We start from the raw sequence: 19432 nt of genomic DNA, 5'->3' as shown, positions 1-19432 counted from the left end.
TGGGGGTGACCTGGTCTCCATTCCATCAAGTGATGGAGCCTGTTGGAAGAGACACTCAGGTGCAGCCCCCCAGCCCCCAATGGACCCTGCTCCCCTCCTCCATTCCTCCCCAGGGCCTGACCCTACGTGTCCCACCTCCGTGAAATCTCCAGGTTTCACACTTCAGTGTTGTCCACTCTATGCCTTCTTTAGGATTCTAACTTAGGCAAAGTAGAACTAACTCTTATGCCCAAATTCTGAAAGCAGACAAGACAGAAGAACCAACACAGATAAACTCTAACAGCATAAGAAGTGAAACTTGAATCTGGAATTGAGAAATGATCAGACATTCTAACCTACAGGTCGCCCTGTCCTCTGTCCAGTGCTGAGCTGGGGGTTACGGTTCACCTCCATTCATCCTTATGCCATCAATATGCAGGATTTCCAGAGTCCAGCTCCTTGCCCTTCAAACTAACCCTACCCACTGGGGCCCAGAGTACCCAGGTGTGGACCATGGGGTCCATCCTCCATCAGGACGAAATGGAGGAATCGACATTGGTCAGAGAGGAGGGTCCAGCACTCTGTATGCCTGAGGGGTGGTGACTTCCCTAAATCAGACGTAGAACAGGGAAGGGTAGAACTCCATAGACACTCCTGGGACACAGTCAAGGCCACCATGACACTTTTATTGCTTCAGTCAATTTCAGATTCAGTGGGGAGGCGCTCAGTCGGCAGGGAAGCTGAGAGAAGGGACAGATATCCATGTAGGAAGGAGATAAAAGGGGGAGAGAGAGGAACTCCTGAGGAACACAGACTGGAAACATGTTAAGTAGCATCCAAGGAGAGGATAAAGAAGGACTCCGGATGCACTTTTGGAGCTGGTCTCAGGAATCCTTTTTCTTAACCTGAGGAAAAGAGGACATTGTCAGGGTGCCAAGGGCCACTGAACAGTACGAGTGGGTCAGAGGAAGCTGACTCTAGGGTCTGGTTTGGGGTACAGCTAGTTGATGCTCCCCATCCTCTGAAGCTACATTCAGGGATGACCTCGGACGTTCCTCCCAGTCTGGCAGCCCCACTATAACTCCACTGAGGTGCCAGGACATGACTCTGAGACCCCCTCAGTTACCCTTCATGATATTCCACCCCCTCCCTTCAATCACTTCTCCCATCCCGCCCTCGTCCTTACCATGGCCATCAGCACCAGGGCGCTGACCAGCACAGCATAGAGGGTGGCCTTCCCCAGCAGGATCTCATAGAGGATGGTGGCAGACAGGACCCCTTGCTGATAGGACACTGTTGGCAGGAAGGGGGAGCAGGTAGGTACCTGTGAGCAGGGATCTCTGGTCTCCTTGCCCACGCACCACCCCCCCTTCCATGTACCACCAGGGTTCATGGGTTTTGCATTCTCTGGTTCCAGAGCAAAGACCATGGGAGATGGAGACAAAGGAGCAGGGGGCCACTTACCCGAGGTGAAGCCACAGTCTGAAAGAAAAAAGGGGGAGGGAAATGCATAAGAGTGTCCATCTTCAAAAGCAGATTCAAAACAAAGCCAGCCTTCCTCAGCCCAAGAGCTGGCAAGGTGCTAACTCTTGCCAACAACCATGTGAGCTCGGAAATGGATCCTTCCCCAGTTGAGCCTTCAGATAAGACTCCAGCTTTGTCTGACACCTGATTGCAGCCTCCTGAGGAAGATGAGCCAGCTAAGCTATGCCCAAATTCCTGACCCATCAAAACTATACAATAACAAATGGGTGGTATTTTGAGCTGCTTTAAAAACAACCAAGAAAAACAAAGAACTAAGCCAGACGTGTAGTCAGCACAGACTCCCGGGCTCAGGGCAGCCTCTGGTCAGTCCTAGCACCGCCTTCCTTCTGTTTTGGCGATGTGGCCACAGCACCCTTGAAGGTCACGGAACATGGCAGCACTGAAGGGGATGAGGACCCACTGCTCAGACCCTGAGCTGTGCAGGCGGGTAGGGAGGGGGACCTTTCAGCGCAGCTGAGTTGGGCGGACGGTCTGGGATCTGGGGGAGGAAGCAGCCCGAGGTGCCCTGTCCTCCGTCACGGAGGGCTGCCCACACCCCCCCTTTATTCGGCGTCTGGTCTCTCTGCTCTCCCCCCTGGACCTCCCCCTCTGTCTGCCCTGCCTTCCTCCTTGCTGAGCCTCCGCAGCGGCTCACCTGCTCGGCCCCAGACCTCGGCGCTGACGTTCTGGGTGACGGGTTTGGGCCCGTCCTGCTTCCACTCGTCCTCGTCCGCGACCCCGTGGAACCAGGCTTGGCAGCGGAAGAGGTTGCGAGGGTTGTACCAGAAGGTGGCGGAGACCCTCAGCCGGCTGCTCAGACAGTATCTGGAGTCATTGTGGCTGGGGTCCTCCTTGTGGGGCTCAGGGTCCGTGCTGACCCCTGTCTTGACCTGCTTCCCGTTCACCCACCAGCTCAGCTCCACGTGGTCGGGGTAGAAGCCCGTGGCCAGGCACACGAGCGTGGCCTTCTGGGTCCGGGAGATCTCTGCTGCTGCCGGCTCGAACACAGCCACCTTGGGTGGGGTCACCTTGCTCAGGTCGTCTGGAAGGGAGAGGGGTTGGGAGCACGGGTGTCCGGAGGGCCGGCTGGGCGTGTGAGTTGGGGGCACGGGGAAGGGGGCCACGGGGTCATCGTAAAAGGAAATTACGTGGTAGTAGGTTCTGGTGGTTTGTTTGGGGGTCACCACCTGCTCCTCTGTGATTGTTCTCCCTCGGCCTGCCTGGCCTTTGTATTGACCCTACGACAGGCCTGTCTCCTGTGTCCCCAGCCCCTAAGGTGGCCTTACAAATGGCCCTGCCCGACATTCTGAGCGCTGTCTCTTCTTTCCCCTTATTTGATTTCTTATCCATCAAGAAAAGCTTACCTGTCTTTTTCTCCCCATAATATGTAGTAGTTATTTAAACAGAGCAGTGGATTGGAAGCAGAATAACGGAATTCAGAGCTTGGAACTGACTTTGCCCACCAACATGACGTTAGACAGTCTCTCATTTTCTCTGCATCACTTTTCCTGCGTGTGAAGGGAGAATCCCAACACCGACTGTCCAGAGCGGGGGTGGAGATGAAATGATACAAGGATTCAGAATGCCCTGCCCTCAGCTAGGTTACATGTATGTGAGTCTCAGGGGCCGAGGAGTAAAGGGGATTTAGGGCTAAGGGGGTCATTTTGGGGGTGTGGTTTTTCTTCAGATGACAATATACAGATGGCATATTTGGGGGCATCAGGTGAGGACACCTTCTGTATTAGGGTGTGCTCATGAGAATGGGAGGTTTTCTTTCTTTCTGCTGCTTCAGCGGGTCAGCCTAGCCATTCCTCTGCCTCGAGGTACCTCTGAGTTTCCTCAGCTCAGACAGGTAGCCATCTCCCTGTGTTTCAAATGCAGGCACCTTCAACCTTCTTTGCCCCCTTTGATTCCATGTATTCTACTTTTCCCTACCAGCAAGCTTCCTAAATAGGCCTCTGAGGTCATCAGAGCAGCTTCTGCTCTCAGCTGCCTTGCTACAAGTAAGCCCCTGGTCTGTGGCGTCCTCGAAGGCTCCAGGTGAAGGCATTCCAGTGAACGCCCCTGCGGCCTTTTCATTTGGCTGGCTCATTGCTTCTGGGCCCTCCTACATTCATGTTATCCTGATCTTTGCTTTTTATCGATGGTTTTGTGTGTTTCTGAGCAATACTGTTAAAAGGAAGGCAACTCACTCTAAAGAGATCTAGTTGAGGCTGGAAGATGGAGAAAATGTTCTTCTAACTGACGGTTCCCATTTCCCTGGATGTGACCTGACTTCAGGGCTGGCTTCCTGGGTGTGTGACCTGTGCACACAGATTCACTTTTCCGAGGTACTGGATCATTAAAGGGCCAGGGCTTGGGACCCAGATTTACCTGGTTCTGAGGTCTCCTGCTTTTCTCCACCCTGGCTGATCACAGAAACCCAGCTTTCCTCTGGGAACAAACACTTCAGCTGATCCCCATTGGCTCCATCTTAATTAGCCTAACTACAAACATGCCTGCTGTTGTCAAATCATCCAGGTAAATATACTAGTATTGAGGGTTTCTTCCCCTCTGGAAGCTCAATACTCCCCACAGCAGGTGACCTTTAAGGTCCTTTTCCAGCACAAAGAACCTAAGATCCTTCTGGGAATGTTCCTCACCTCACAAGCAACATATCTGCATTTTAATGTATGTCCTGCACCACCTGGCTGTTTAACCTAGAAGACATGGCGTGAGGAGGGAGATTTCCAGCTAGGGATGAGGGAGGTACATTTGGTGAGCAAATCCACCCAGTGGCCCAGGTTCCCATCTAGCCCCCATGTGCTGTACACACAGCCTGGCCCTCAGGGGTCTGAGGCTTAGGAAGAGAGGAAGAGGTTTTAAACCTAATTTCAAATCCAATCTTCTAAACAGGAAATCAACAAACCCCGCTGATTTTGATTCTCTCCCTCACTGCCTCGTGTTTCTCTCTCCCACCTCTCTGTTCCACACTCTTGTTTGTCCTCCTTTTTCTCCTCTGTTCAGTGGAAGCCTCCATCTGCACCTCCCAGGAGCCGGCTGTGCAGGGGGCCACATCCTGTGCCCATCCCTGCTTGTTCCTGCCCCTGGGGCTCATCCTCCCCTTTGCATCAGCTACACCCCCTCCTGCCCTTCCCCCAGCCCAGACTGCCCTCCTCGGTCTTTTTCTCCAATCAAGCAGCTCTCAGAGTCCTAATAAATCCTCTCTTTCTCCAATGCTCACCCTGTCCCTAAATATCTCAGAGACAAAGAGACCAAAGCCCCCGCTTTCCCTCTGTCCAAATTCCCGTCCCGGGAGTATCCCTACCCAATACCCTCCCCACCCAATATTCCCCACCTCCCTTGCAGAGTTGACCCCCAGATGGACAACTGAACACGCGCCCCAGCTCCAGCCCACACCACCCATCTCTGGGGACCCCCAGGAGCCGGGCTGGAAGGAGGGGAGGCATCCAAATCTTACCTATGACCGTGAGCCTGGTGCCTGGGCCAAAATGCTGCTCATAGGAGCACAGCGAGAAGCCCCGCACTCAAACCCCCGCAGCTCCAAGCCGCTCCCGGGTCCCAGCGCCCAGCTTCAGTGCTGCGAGGGGACCAGGTGCCCGCGTCCGCCCCGCCCCGCGCTCGCCGCCTTCCAACCCGCCCCGCCGCCGCTGCCGGGCCCGCGGACACCCACCCACCACGGTCAGCCGGCTGCCGGCGCCTGTAAAGCATAGACCCGGGGCTCCCCACCCAAACCGAGGCGCGCCGCCCGCGCTCACCTAGCACCAGGAGACGCGTGCCCGGCCCGAAGTACTGGGGCTCAGTCACGGCCGCCCAGCGCCGCGCAAAAACCCGCCGCGTCCCTGGCGGCAGCGTCCCCGCTCACCTAGCACCGACAGCCGGGTGCCCGCGCCGAAGTACTGAGTGTCAGTGCTCACAGCTTCAGGGCTCAGCACAAAAAGGGGTCCCGCGGCCCTGCTGGCGTCCTGAACGCCCCGCTCCGCTCCTAACGCCCCAGGGCACCGCGCTCACCTAGCACAGTTAGCCGGGTGCCCGCGCCGAAAATCAGAGGGTCGTTGCTCACAGCCCAGAGGCCCAGAACAAAAACCGGCGCTGCCCGCCCCTGATGTCCCGGACTCAGCGCAGGTCCCCACAGACCCCGGGCACAGCCCCAGTGGAGATGGGCAGCTGCCCACGTCTCTCCAGCCCGCCCGGGCGAGCGCTCAGGGAACCCAGCTGCCCCCCTTACCCAGCACAGTCAGCTTGGAACCATTGCCAAAATACAGCTTCCCGGTGTTCACACAGCTCTGGGGACTCAGGCACAAACTTAGCCTTCCCTGAGAGCAGCCCAGGAGGGTCCAGCGTCCACTCCCCAAAAGCCAGGGTTCAGGCGGTCATCCAGGCTGGGCAGCCCATCCTCCCTCCCCCCGGAGCAGCCTCCTTACCTAGCACAGTGAGCCTGGTCCCTGGCCCAAAGTTTAGCTCATTGTAGGAGCACAGTGGGAAGGGGCTACCAAGAATTCCTCCTCCTTCCCCTCCTCCCCTGGCACAGACTGGGGCCACCCTCCTTCTCCCTGGCTTCCCTCTTCCCACCTCTCTTCAGAACTAGCTGGACACAGAAATCTGGGCGCTGCCTGAGGTCACCCCACTTTGCAGACAATGAGCTTGGCTTGGGGACTTACAGTGGTTGTGAAATTGGAAGGGGTATTTGTGATGGAGATTTTGCTGGATTGGGAAGCGTTCCAGGCTAGACCCTGCCTCTGACTACTTCCGTGACCCGCAACCCCCCTGGCCTTCGTTTCTGCAACTGAAAAATGGGGTAACATCTTCCCCACAGCGTTGTTGTGAGTGCTGAACAAATTACACACCACGAAGTACTTTGTCAAAGGGCAAGTTTTGTGAAAAGCGCTCAATCATGATTCCATTTTGTGGCTTGATTCTTCACTTTCCTGGAAGCTGAGTGTGGAGCAGGGAGGGGCAGAGGTGATCACTGAGCCCAGATCCCTGCGAGATCACATCAGGGACCCGCTCAGGAGATCTCTCCCAGCTACTCTCCCTGTGCAGGAGCCCCCCATGGGCAGGTGGAGCTATTTTCTGAAGCAGGGCTTTTTGTAAAAGCCCTTCCTCTAACTGAATCATCGTGCCCCCCCCAAGTCCCCACAATGTTACACTATGATACAAAAATGTCCTCTCCTATTGTCCCCCTCCCCTAACGACTGCTCAGAGGCAGGAAGTGCAGGTGGTGGAGGTTGGTCTGATTGAGTGGGGTGCGAAAAAAACTCAGAGTCATCGAAAGTGGGGAGGGGCTTGGGGAATGTTAGGGTGCTAGTGGAGGGGGAAGGGGACAGAGAGGCCCCTCCTGGAACCTTCGTCACCCTGAGGAGATCTCCTATGTCATCAGGGCTCCCCTCTGGGACTCACTGTGCCCACCTGCACAGACTGGCATTTATAGTGAGGCGGGTGGGAGGAGCATCCCTAGAGCAGGTGATGGCAACTTAGGGCAGGAGGACACACAGCCTGGAAAGCTCTGCGATTCCCCATTGCTTCCTGAATAGGGTCCAAGCTCCTTCCCCTTCATTAGTCCACAGACACTTAATGAACATCTACTGTATGCCAGGCCTCATGCTGGTTGCAAGGATAGAGTCCACTCTCAAAGCGGGAAGCCCCAACCTGCCTTTTCAGCCTTATGACTTCCATCTTGGACCTCGCAGCCCTCTGAGCAGAAGTACCCAGAAGTACCTGACCCTGTAGTTTCATATCCTGTTCATACATCCAACTATCATGACCTCTCCCCCACATGGCTAATTGAGACCAATTCTTCCTTTGAAGAATTGCCACCTTCTCAGACTCTCCCCTGATGGTCCCCGTCAGAAACCTAGCGCTAGCCTCTGCCTGCACTTTCGGAGACAGCTCACGTTGCTGTTGCAAGCATCACCTTGTATGTTAACTGTTTCTATTCATGAATTATCCCCCTTATGAGCAGGGAAGCTTCTTGGGCACTGTGACCTGGATATCTTTGTTTCTTAAAGGTTACTAGCAAATGTTGCAATGATATGTGCTTAACGAGTAGGCGCCTCTGCTCATGCATACATGTAGACATACGTGTTTATGCATGTGTGTTGGTATATGTGCAGACACCCATGTTAGAATGCACGCAGTGTTGTAGTAGTGGGAGGAGGCTGTGTGCTGCAGGCCTGTGGAGGGGGGATAGATGGGTGTTTCAGGCAGGCCTTAGGGTGATATCTGCTCCTGAATTGGGTCACTTTGGGCAAACTCATTGATTCATTCATTTCTTTAAAGAGAATTTATTGGGTTAGTACACTGAACCAAGGTACTACGCCACATCACAAGGATACTGTAATACAACACAACCTGGTCCTCAAGGAGCTGACCTTCTAGTGGGGGTGTCAGACAAGGAAAGAGGTAGTTTCCATCAACTGTGGCCAGTGGCAGGAAGGAGATGCACACAGGGTACTGTGATAGCAAGATACAGGGAGAATTTCATCCAGTTGCATGGAGTAAGGGGCAAAGATGCTCCAGAGAAGGCTACTTGCTAGGGAAGATGTCATCGTGGAATCTGCAAGGGTGAGTGGGAGTGCACATATGTGTCATTCCAGGTAGAGGAGTGCAAGATGGCCTGAGAGCCAGTGACTCAGGGGCTCAGGGTGACGGGAATGAGGGTGAGTGTGGATAAAGTGGTGGAGGACAAAGGTGGGTCTTTTATGCCATCCTGAGGACTTTGGGTTACATCACCATGGTGACAATGAGACAGTAAAGAGCTTTGGAAGGATTTCTAGAAATACCAACAGGGCTGATCCTTGGTTTTAGGGAAACTTATTTCCTATCCTCTCAGGACTGATCAGGGACATATTCACACACCCTTAATTCACTAGAGTGAAATTTGTAACCACCTTTGTAACTTAAACTGGAAGATACATCTGATAATGAGAATAGATAGTAATTTCTCTTCTCACCTGGAATCACTCCTTGGTGATGAAGGAAGCTGAGTAGTGCCTTCAGGGAGACAGTGGAGAGAAGCGTGTATATGATACCCAGCTTTGTTGGCCATGGGGACATGACCACTCAGCAAGTGGACACAGCTCTTCCTCAGAGCACCTTTGTCCAGGTAGGACAGAAACTTCCTATAGGCAGCATCACAACTTTTTCTAGGTTGTTCCAGAGTAAGCCTCTCTCTTCACCAATCACACGCTTTCACATGTACTGAAGTTTTGCCAGCAGTGAGGAGTAGTACCAGCCACAGGCTGGGTCCCTTGACCCTCCTACCTGAGGGGACTGCACTTTCTTGAATACCTCTTGTTTCTACCCTGGCTGGAGTCACATGGGACTTCAGAGATGGACGGAAGAGATATCTAGACACAAGGCAGACTCAAGCCAGATCAGGCCATTTTTATTGGTTGAATCAGTTCAGGCCCGCCAGGATCCCCCTTGGGCTAGGGAGATTTTGGTCGTGAGTGTTTGGGGTGCATGCACACAGGGGTAGATACTGGGATGCGTAGAGAAATGAGAGCAGCTCTTCTGAAGCACTGGGTAGGAATGGAAAAAGCAGAATTCACATCAGGGCAATAACAGGCTGGAAGCTCCTGGCTCCACCTCTAAGCTGGCTTCACCTCTAAGCTGGCTTCACGAATCCTTTCTCTTGACCTGAAGAAGAGAAAGTTTGGGGGTTACCAGGAGCCAGGAGCACTGGGGACTGAGAGGAAGTAGGGTTTCCCACTGACAAGACAAATAGCAGGGTTCCCCCAACATCCATCCATTGGGTTTTCAGGTGACCCCAGTTTCTCCTTCACAGCATGGCGCTTGCATTGGGATCCCAGAGGTATAAGGTGTCTTCTGAGGCGTGTGGGTGACTGCCCCTCTTCCTCTCTGCCCACTCTGGTCCTGGCAGGGTCTCTGTGTTCCTGGGTGTCAGTTGCTGTGTTTCAAGTGTCACCTCCAACCAGCCGGCCCCATCCTGCCCTCGTCCTTACCATGGCCATCAGCACCAGGGCGCTGACCAGCACAGCATAGAGGGTGGCCTTCCCCAGCAGGATCTCATAGAGGATGGTGGCAGACAGGACCCCTTGCTGATAGGACACTGTTGGCAGGAAGGGGGAGCAGGTAGGTACCTGTGAGCAGGGATCTCTGGTCTCCTTGCCCACGCACCACCCCCCCTTCCATGTACCACCAGGGTTCATGGGTTTTGCATTCTCTGGTTCCAGAGCAAAGACCATGGGAGATGGAGACAAAGGAGCAGGGGGCCACTTACCCGAGGTGAAGCCACAGTCTGAAAGAAAAAAGGGGGAGGGAAATGCATAAGAGTGTCCATCTTCAAAAGCAGATTCAAAACAAAGCCAGCCTTCCTCAGCCCAAGAGCTGGCAAGGTGCTAACTCTTGCCAACAACCATGTGAGCTCGGAAATGGATCCTTCCCCAGTTGAGCCTTCAGATAAGACTCCAGCTTTGTCTGACACCTGATTGCAGCCTCCTGAGGAAGATGAGCCAGCTAAGCTATGCCCAAATTCCTGACCCATCAAAACTATACAATAACAAATGGGTGGTATTTTGAGCTGCTTTAAAAACAACCAAGAAAAACAAAGAACTAAGCCAGACGTGTAGTCAGCACAGACTCCCGGGCTCAGGGCAGCCTCTGGTCAGTCCTAGCACCGCCTTCCTTCTGTTTTGGCGATGTGGCCACATCACCCTTGAAGGTCACGGAACATGGCAGCACTGAAGGGGATGAGGACCCACTGCTCAGACCCTGAGCTGTGCAGGCGGGTAGGGAGGGGGACCTTTCAGCGCAGCTGAGTTGGGCGGACGGTCTGGGATCTGGGGGAGGAAGCAGCCCGAGGTGCCCTGTCCTCCGTCACGGAGGGCTGCCCACACCCCCCCTTTATTCGGCGTCTGGTCTCTCTGCTCTCCCCCCTGGACCTCCCCCTCTGTCTGCCCTGCCTTCCTCCTTGCTGAGCCTCCGCAGCGGCTCACCTGCTCGGCCCCAGACCTCGGCGCTGACGTTCTGGGTGACGGGTTTGGGCCCGTCCTGCTTCCACTCGTCCTCGTCCGCGACCCCGTGGAACCAGGCTTGGCAGCGGAAGAGGTTGCGAGGGTTGTACCAGAAGGTGGCGGAGACCCTCAGCCGGCTGCTCAGACAGTATCTGGAGTCATTGTGGCTGGGGTCCTCCTTGTGGGGCTCAGGGTCCGTGCTGACCCCTGTCTTGACCTGCTTCCCGTTCACCCACCAGCTCAGCTCCACGTGGTCGGGGTAGAAGCCTGTGGCCAGGCACACGAGCGTGGCCTTCTGGGTCCGGGAGATCTCTGCTGCTGCCGGCTCGAACACAGCCACCTTGGGTGGGGTCACCTTGCTCAGGTCGTCTGGAAGGGAGAGGGGTTGGGAGCACGGGTGTCCGGAGGGCCGGCTGGGCGTGTGAGTTGGGGGCACGGGGAAGGGGGCCACGGGGTCATCGTAAAAGGAAATTACGTGGTAGTAGGTCCTGGTGGTTTGTTTGGGGGTCACCACCTGCTCCTCTGTGATTGTTCTCCCTCGGCCTGCCTGGCCTTTGTATTGACCCTACGACAGGCCTGTCTCCTGTGTCCCCAGCCCCTAAGGTGGCCTTACAAATGGCCCTGCCCGACATTCTGAGCGCTGTCTCTTCTTTCCCCTTATTTGATGTCTTATCCATCAAGAAAAGCTTACCTGTCTTTTTCTCCCCATAATATGTAGTAGTTATTTAAACAGAGCAGTGGATTGGAAGCAGAATAACGGAATTCAGAGCTTGGAACTGACTTTGCCCACCAACATGACGTTAGACAGTCTCTCATTTTCTCTGCATCACTTTTCCTGCGTGTGAAGGGAGAATCCCAACACCGACTGTCCAGAGCGGGGGTGGAGATGAAATGATACAAGGATTCAGAATGCCCTGCCCTCAGCTGGATTACTTGTATGTGAGTCTCAGGGGCCGAGGAGAAAAGGGGATTTGGGGCTAAGGGGGTCATTTTGGGGGTGTGGTTTTTTTTCAGATGACAATATACAGGTGGCATATTTGGGGGCACCACGTGAGGACAGCCTTTTATATTAGGGTGTGCTCATGAGAATGGAAGGTTTTCTTTCTTTCTGCTGCTTCAGCGGGTCAGCCTAGCCATTCCTCTGCCTCCAGGTATCCCTGAGTTTCCTCAGCTCGGACAGATAGCCATCTCCCTGTGTTTCAAATGCAGGCATCTTCAACCTTCTTTGCCCCCTTTGATTCCATGTATTCTACTTTTCCCTACCAGCAAGCTTCCTAAATAGGCCTCTGAGGTCATCAGAGCAGCTTCTGCTCTCAGCTGTCTCGCTACAACTAAGCCCCTGGTCTGTGGCGTCCTCGAAGGCTCCAGGTGAAGCCATTCCAGTGAACGCCCCTGCGGCCTTTTCATTTGGCTGGCTCATTGCTTCTGGGCCCTCCTACATTCATGTTATCCTGCTCTTTGCTTTTTATCGATGGTTTTGTGTGTTTCTGAGCAATACTGTTAAAAGGAAGACAACTCACTCTAAAGAGATCTAGTTGAGGCTGGAAGATGGAGAAAATGTTCTTCTAACTGACGGTTCCCATTTCCCTGGATGTGACCTGACTTCAGGGCTGGCTTCCTGGGTGTGTGACCTGTGCAGTCACACAGGACCCCACACTTAGAAGGGCCCCTTGTTGATTTAATGTGCTTCTGTCAGCATTTTGAAATTCTAAGTAATTTTTAACAAAAGCCCTGGGTGTTCCCTTTGTGGTGGTTGTGCTCCCCATCAGGTCTGCTGCTCCGCCCTGCATTTCCCACCTTGCTGATTACTCCTCTGTCGCTAGCTCTTTACTGGCTGACCAGGTAATCTCCTAACTTCTCTCTGCTGTGCTGACTCCATCAGGCTTTCTGCCCCCAGCCTGGTTATTCACTCTCGCCTCAAAGCCCCTGGCCCTGGGGTTCAACCAGCCCTCCAAGGGCACTATGGAATCTACTCCTCTGACCTCCTCACCCAGCAAACTTTCAGCCCCTATTTGAAAAAGTAAAGATGCCTTTGGAGCCACGTGCAATGCTCCCCATGGTGGTGATGTAATGGGCAGAACCATCAGAAGCCAGACCTTCCTTACAGCCTGAAGCACTGACTACATGGCTCCATGATGAGGGCAAAGCCTGTTCTCCCTCCATGTTTGCGAGTCCCTGTGGGGTGTGGGTCAGCTTGCCCACGTGGGTGCACGTGTGTGTCCTGGTGAGCTTCTGTTGTGTGTGCTTGGATGTGGGCTGAACTAGCCTCAGGCAGAATTCTGAAGTTCATCTGGTCCTGTTCCCAGCCCTCCTGCCCATCAGCCACATGCCAAACCTGCCCCTCCTTGGGCACTGGACTCCTCTCCCTTGCCAGCAGTCACCTAGCGGAAGGGTAGGGAGGGGACCACTGGATTACAAGAGGTTTCCTGGATACTCTCCATGTAGCTACTCTGGTAAGTCTCACAGCAGATTTAGCAGTAGGTATTGTTGATGACATTGTATAGAAGAGGGAAGGTTCCCACAGATTCACTCGACCAAGGTCACCAGATCATTAAAGGGCCAGGGCTTGGGACCCAGATTTATCTGGTTGTAAGCTCTCCTGCTTTTCTCCACCCTGGCTGATCACAGGAACCCAGCTTCCCCTCCGGGAACAAACATTCAGCTGAGCCTCATTGGCTCCATCTTAATGAGCCTAACTACAAACATGCTTGCTGTTGTCAAATAAGCCAGTAAATATACCAGTTTTGAGGAGTTCTTCCCCCTGAAGCCTCAATGCTCCCATCACCAGGTGACCTTTTTAAGGTCCCTTTCCAGCACTAAGAGACTAAGATCCTCCAGGGAATGTTCCTCACCTCACAAGCAACATATTTGCATTTTAATGTATGTCCTGCACCACCTGGCTGTTTAACCTAGAAGACATGGTGTGAGGAGGGAGATTTCTGGCTAGGGGATGAGGGGGGTACATTTGGTGAGCAAATCCACCCAGTGGCCCAGGTTCCCATCTAGCCTCCATGTGCTGTACACACAGCCTGGCCCTCAGGGGTCTGGGGCTTAGGAAGAGAGGAGGAGGTTTTAAACCTAATTTCAAATCCAAACTTCTAAACAGGAAATCAACAAACCGCGCTGATTTTGATTCTCTCCCTCACTGCCTCGTGTTTCTCTCTCCCACCTCTCTGTTCCACACTCTTGTTTGTCCTCCTTTTTCTCCTCTGTTCAGTGGAAGCCTCCATCTGCACCTCCCAGGAGCCGGCTGTGCAGGGGGCCACATCCTGTGCCCATCCCTGCTTGTTCCTGCCCCTGGGGCTCATCCTCCCCTTTGCATCAGCTACACCCCCTCCTGCCCTTCCCCCAGCCCAGACTGCCCTCCTCGGTCTTTTTCTCCAATCAAGCAGCTCTCAGAGTCCTAATAAATCCTTTCTTTCTCCAATGTTCACCCTGTCCCTAAATATCTCAGAAACAGAGACCAAAGCCACCCCCCCCCCGCCCACACACACCTTGCCCTCTGTCTCTGTTCCCGGACCAGGAGTACCCCATCCCAGGCCCCTCATCCCTTGCAGAGCTGACCCCACAGATGGACAACTGGCAACACAGCCCGCTGCAGCCCTCCCCACCCGTCTCCGGGGACACGATGGGCTGCGAATGGAAGGCAGAGAGACAGCCAAATCTCACCTGTGACCGTGAGCCTGGTGCCTGGGCCGAAGTACCGCTCATTGGAGCACAGAGTCCCAGTCCAGCACGCAAACCCCTCAGCGCCCAGCCACTCGCCCTCCGGGTCCCAGCGCCCGGCTCCAGCGCAGGGAGGGGATCAGGTGCCCGTGTCCGACCTTCCAACCCGCCCCGCCGCCGCTGCCGGGCCCGCGGACACTCACCCACCACGGTCAGCCGTCTGCCGGCGCCTGGAAGGCACAGCCGCGGGGCTCCCCACCCAAACCGAGGCGCGCCGCCCGCGCTCACCTAGCACCAGGAGCCGCGTGCCCGGCCCGAAGTACTGGGGCTGTCACGGCCGCCCAGCGCCGCGCAAAAACCCGCCGCGTCTCCGGCGGCAGCGTCCCCGCTCACCTAGCACCGACAGCCGGGTGCCCGCGCTGAAGTACTGAGTGTTTTGGCTCACAGCCCTGAGGCCCAGGACAAAAACCGGCGCTGCCCGCTCCTGATGTCCCGGACTCAGCGCAGGTCCCCACCGACCCCGGGCACAGCCCCAGTGGAGATGGGCAGCTGCCCACGTCTCTCCAGCCCGCCCGGGCGAGCGCTCAGGGAACCCAGCTGCCCCCCTTACCCAGCACAGTCAGCTTGGAACCATTGCCAAAATACAGCTTCCCGGTGTTCACACAGCTCTGGGGACTCAGGCACAAACTTAGCCTTCCCTGAGAGCAGCCCAGGAGGGTCCAGCGTCCACTCCCCAAAAGCCAGGGTTCAGGCGGTCATCCAGGCTGGGCAGCCCATCCTCCCTCCCCCCGGAGCAGCCTCCTTACCTAGCACAGTGAGCCTAGTCCCTGGCCCGAAGTACTGCTCACTGTAGGAGCACAGTGGGAAGGGGCTACCAAGAATTCCTCCTCCTTCCCCTCCTCCCCTGGCACAGACTGGAGCCACCCTCCTTCTCCCTGGCTTCCCTCTTCCCACCTCTCTTCAGAACTAGCTGGACACAGAAATCTGGGCCCTGCCTGAGGTCACCCCAATTTGCAGACAATGAGCTTGGCTTGGGGATTTACAGTGGTTGTGAAATTGGAAGGGGTATTTGTGATGGAGATTTTGCTGGACTGGGAAGCGTTCCAGGCTAGACCCTGCCTCTGACTACTTCCGTGACCTGCAACTTCCCTGGCCTTCATTTCTGCAACTGAAAAATGGGGTAATATCTTCCCCACAGCGTTGTTGTGAGTGCTTAACAAATTACACACCTGCAAGTGCTCTGTCAATGGGCAAGTTTTGTGAAAAGTTTTATGATTATCCCACTTTAACGTTTTGATGCTTCATGTTCCTGGGGAGCTTAGTGTGGAGCAGGGAGAGGCAGGGGTGATTTGTTTGGGCGTCACCATCCGCATTCCCTGCTGTTAGTCTCCCTCATCTTTGCCCCTTCTTTCTCTCCACAATGGGCACTCACTACTGACTGCCTCCCCCAAGTCCCTAAGGTGGCATTTTATCCTGATTTTCTTGGCTGTGTTTGAAAAGCCCTGTACTTGGGGCCCTGTAGGATTAGCCATCGAATGAGTATATCTGTCTGTTTTCTTCCTAGTTCAAATCCCTCTTTGGTGCATGACTATCTAACTTTTCAGACTTAGAAGCAATTACAGTAGAGTTGAAATAAGCCTGGATTTTGAGGCAGAGGATTCCTACTAGCAGCATGATCCTGAGAACTAAACTGACTTTTTCCAATGATCATTTTCCTGTTTTTGCAGGGTGTATGTGCTTATCTGTTTGAGTGACAGCACGTATTAATTAGAATTAGACATTCTTCCCCAGAAGAGATACTTTTCCCATTGCATCTGACATATTCTTTTCTCTCTACTCTATGCAACTCACCTTTTGTTTTGATTTTACATGTAACCTGCTTTGTGGAGCCCCCGTGCCTCTGGCTGTTATCCTATCTGATGTTCCACACTGACTGCTACACCAGGGCGCTCCGGGTGTGCGGTAGCTTGCCGAAGATGGCTGGAATCCCATGAAAGGAACTGCTCATGGGTTGAACCCTTTCTTATTTCCAGTGCCCAGCAAACATCTCTCCCCGCTTTTGAATCCTAGCTCCAGCCACGCTTTATGTTCATAAAAGCAGCAAAAGCTTGGAAACGAACAAATCCCAAAGTCCGAGGGCCAGTTCATCAGAGGGTTCATATTATAAAGTCCCAGGCCCTTTGCCATGCCTGACAGAAGGGAGAGAATTTCTGGAATTGTTGGAAGGCAGGCCCTCATGTGAAGACATGGAGGAATGGGAAAAAAACGCGTCTACCTTTCAAGCACCCTCCTTGTGGCCAGAATGTACTGTGCCCTCTGTTTGGCTCTGTTCTAGGAATGAGTTTGTGGAGCAGAAGTATGGCAAACCCAGATGTCTCCACTTTATCCAAGTTTGGGAAATGTGTCTAGTGGGAAAATTGAGACACAGGTTTGGAAAAAGGCAAACTCTGTGACACAGTGAGGATAAACAATAAGAATGAAAAGGATGGCTACAAGAGGGTCCATCCTTAAAAAGGATTTTCACATGATTTAGTCCCTTACAGTTTCAGGACCCCCAGAGACTACCATTGTCATCTCTGTTTTATACATCTCAGAGGGCCTGAGACAGTTTAGGTCACTTTGCAAATTGCATGAGCCCCTCCCTCCCCAGAACCCAGGCATTTGGAATCCCAGTGATCTGTACTTTCCAATCTCCATGACACTCCCTGGCACGTGCTCCCATCTGCAGGACAAAGCCTGCCCCAGCCAACCAATCTGGTAGAACCTCTGTGGCCCGCTGCTCTGGCCATGTCTTTAACTCCAGCCCAGGCCCATCTCACCCTTGCGCTGCTTCTCCCACCTGCCTGCTTCCTCCAGAGGGTGGTAATGGTGTGTTAGTGTTTCACGATGGGCCTGTGACTGACTCGCTGATCTCAGCACAGATCCTGAGGTTTGAGAACATGGGGCCTCAACCTGCTTCTCTTCTTTCTGCCTTGGCTGTTGCTAAGATGGTGTAAGTTTCCAGTTGTAACAGCTTATTCAGACTTACCTCCTCTGACCCCCAGCAAGCGCAATGTTCCCCAGGGCCACCCCTGCAAGCTCACGTGATGCCGTGACACGGACCTCGGCCTTCAGGGCTCTGGAGTCCCCCTCAAGCCCCCTCAGTCTCACCAAGCTGCTCCCCTATGGCCTCCTGAGTCCTTAAACCACCTCAGGAAGACACACATGGATCTTGGAGACAGAGAAGGACACAAGGAAGGCGAGGACAGCGCTCTGAGCTGGAGGGAGGCATTGGGGGTGGATTTTAACATAGAAGACGGAGCTGTTCACCAAAACGGGGTCAACGGTGCAGGATCAGAGTTAGAAGGAGTGGGAAATGGAGAAGATCAGAAAAGAAAGGGAAAGTAAAGCAGCACACCCTCTAAATCAGGAGAGAGGAGGGGAGTCTTGGAGAACAATGAGAAGAAGAATGAGAAAACACAAAGCCGGGAGACGAAGCACAGCTGCTCTGAGGCCTCGGCCGAAGAGCCGCATCAAACACGGCGGAGCAAGCTGGAGATGCTCCGGAAGGAAAGGGCAGTTCTGACCCCCTCCTTACACCTCCCTCCATGTCTGATACCTGTCACGGTGAGCCTGGTGCCGATCCCAAAGTGGAGGGGCGAATTATAGGAACACAGCTGCAGGAGGCTGTAGGCAAACCCCCCAGAGGTGTCCGGCCGGAGCGCTAGTCTTAGCTCCTTGAGAGCAGAGATGGCCACCTTTCCCTGCCTGGATTCACGGCTCAGGACCAAAGGGATCCCACTAGGAGAAAGACCTAAGCACACTCTGGGGAAAGAGGGGAAAGAAGAGGAGGCTTAGGAGGGGCCGATCCACGCACAAGAAGGAGGGATGGACCACCGACAGAAGAGTAAAGAAGCAGTTTATGGGCTGAAGACTTAGAGGACAAACAGAGGAATCAACCAAGCCTCATCTAAAGCGGTGGCAGACCCAGCTCCCCCCGGAAGCCCCACAGGGACCAGAGTTTACTCAACCCTCTCCCACTGGGGCTGGACGGAGAGGTAGACACTCTGGGTCCAAGGGACAGTGGCCCCGTCTCCCAGCTCTTACGCCTTACCCAGGACAGAGAGTCGAGTCCCACCTCCAAAGTATTGCACCCGGTTGCTCCACAGTATAACCCCGGGCGTGGCAAACCCCAGAGTGGCCGGTATGGGGCCCTTCTTTCTAGAAACGAGCTTCTCCCCAGAACTTCTGGGGGTCCTAGCACCTTCTCCACTCACCCACACTCTCCGCCTTTTCTCTGCTGCGTTCTCAGTCCCTGCCTTCTCTAAAGGGAACTTGTGGAACTCCAGCCTTACAATACATCATCCCCAGGGAAGACCTTTACTTACCCAGCCCAGAAAGCTTCGTTCCACTGCCGAAATACAGGCTTTCATTAGTCACACGACACGAAAACCCGGTAGGGACACTGTGCCTGCGCCTCCCATTCTTTCCCCACCCCTCCGCCGGTCCACCTGCAGATCTCCTGTCCCCTTCCTTGGCGGAATTTTAACCCCCGGAGGTGGAGTGGATGACAACTGTACAACCCGAAAAGCTGCGGTCAGAGGACCAGTTTGGCCCCGTGAGATTTCTCACCCCCCTCTCCTGTGTCCATCTCCTTTCTACGCGAGGGAGAGAAAAGGCAGGACTGAGAGATCCAAGGCCAGACGCTCTCCCATCTACCGTGGCCATGATGGGCACCCTCCAAGGAGACGGAAGATGGACACGGAGACCCCTTTCCAGCTGAGACTACTTGCCTCTCGGTAGGGAGACCCAGGCCTGGCCCAGCAAGCCTATGAAACTATCGGAGACAGAGGCTGTCCGTCTCATCAAGATAAGAATTCATCAAGACGAGAATTCAGATTTTTCTGATAAAAACACGCTTTAACCTAGGCACCCCTATCGGAGGCTCCATCTGGACCCTGCCCCTCCCTGTAGGTTCCCAGCCCTCCAGCCCTGACTGGCTTACCTATGACAGTGAGCCGGCTTCCTTCCCCAAAATAGTAGGTGTCTCCAAAGCACAGCCTCCTAGATTCACTTCAAAACCTCTCCTTGTCTGCTGGGATTCTGGGAGAGGTTAGGGTGTTCATGGCTCCCTTCCCTCCCAGAGCCACCAGCCCCCTTCAAACAGTCTGCATACCATTCCAGAACTTTCCAGGGCCCCAGGACCCAGGAGCTGGGTCATCCCTTCCCTCCCACATTTCCCGAGAGAGTCCTCCCTCGTGGTACCCACCTGGAGACCCTGGCCTTACCTACAACAGTCAGCTTGG

At 54.3% G+C, this 19432-nt stretch overlaps 2 gene segments (V, D, J or C); both read right to left on the bottom strand.

The window, feature by feature from the left end:
* Positions 1 to 863: 863 nt before the first annotated feature.
* LOC132495822 (T cell receptor beta constant 1-like) lies at positions 864 to 6621 on the bottom strand. The segment is given in 6 exon segments: positions 864 to 884; positions 1166 to 1272; positions 1444 to 1461; positions 2159 to 2545; positions 5369 to 5488; positions 6474 to 6621. Coding segments are annotated over 6 exon segments (801 nt in total).
* A 2502-nt stretch (positions 6622 to 9123) lies between these two features.
* Positions 9124 to 19432, bottom strand: part of LOC132495671 (T cell receptor beta constant 1-like) — a 144651-nt gene continuing 134342 nt past the window's right edge. The window contains 5 exon segments of the C gene segment in view: positions 9124 to 9144; positions 9471 to 9577; positions 9749 to 9766; positions 10464 to 10850; positions 14436 to 14475. Of these exon segments, the coding sequence occupies positions 9124 to 9144; positions 9471 to 9577; positions 9749 to 9766; positions 10464 to 10850; positions 14436 to 14475 (573 nt within the window).

Source organism: Mesoplodon densirostris, chromosome 9 (genome assembly GCF_025265405.1).
Source record: "Mesoplodon densirostris isolate mMesDen1 chromosome 9, mMesDen1 primary haplotype, whole genome shotgun sequence".
Taxonomy (NCBI): Eukaryota; Metazoa; Chordata; class Mammalia; order Artiodactyla; family Ziphiidae; genus Mesoplodon; species Mesoplodon densirostris.
This window is presented reverse-complemented; position numbering and strand designations above follow the sequence as displayed.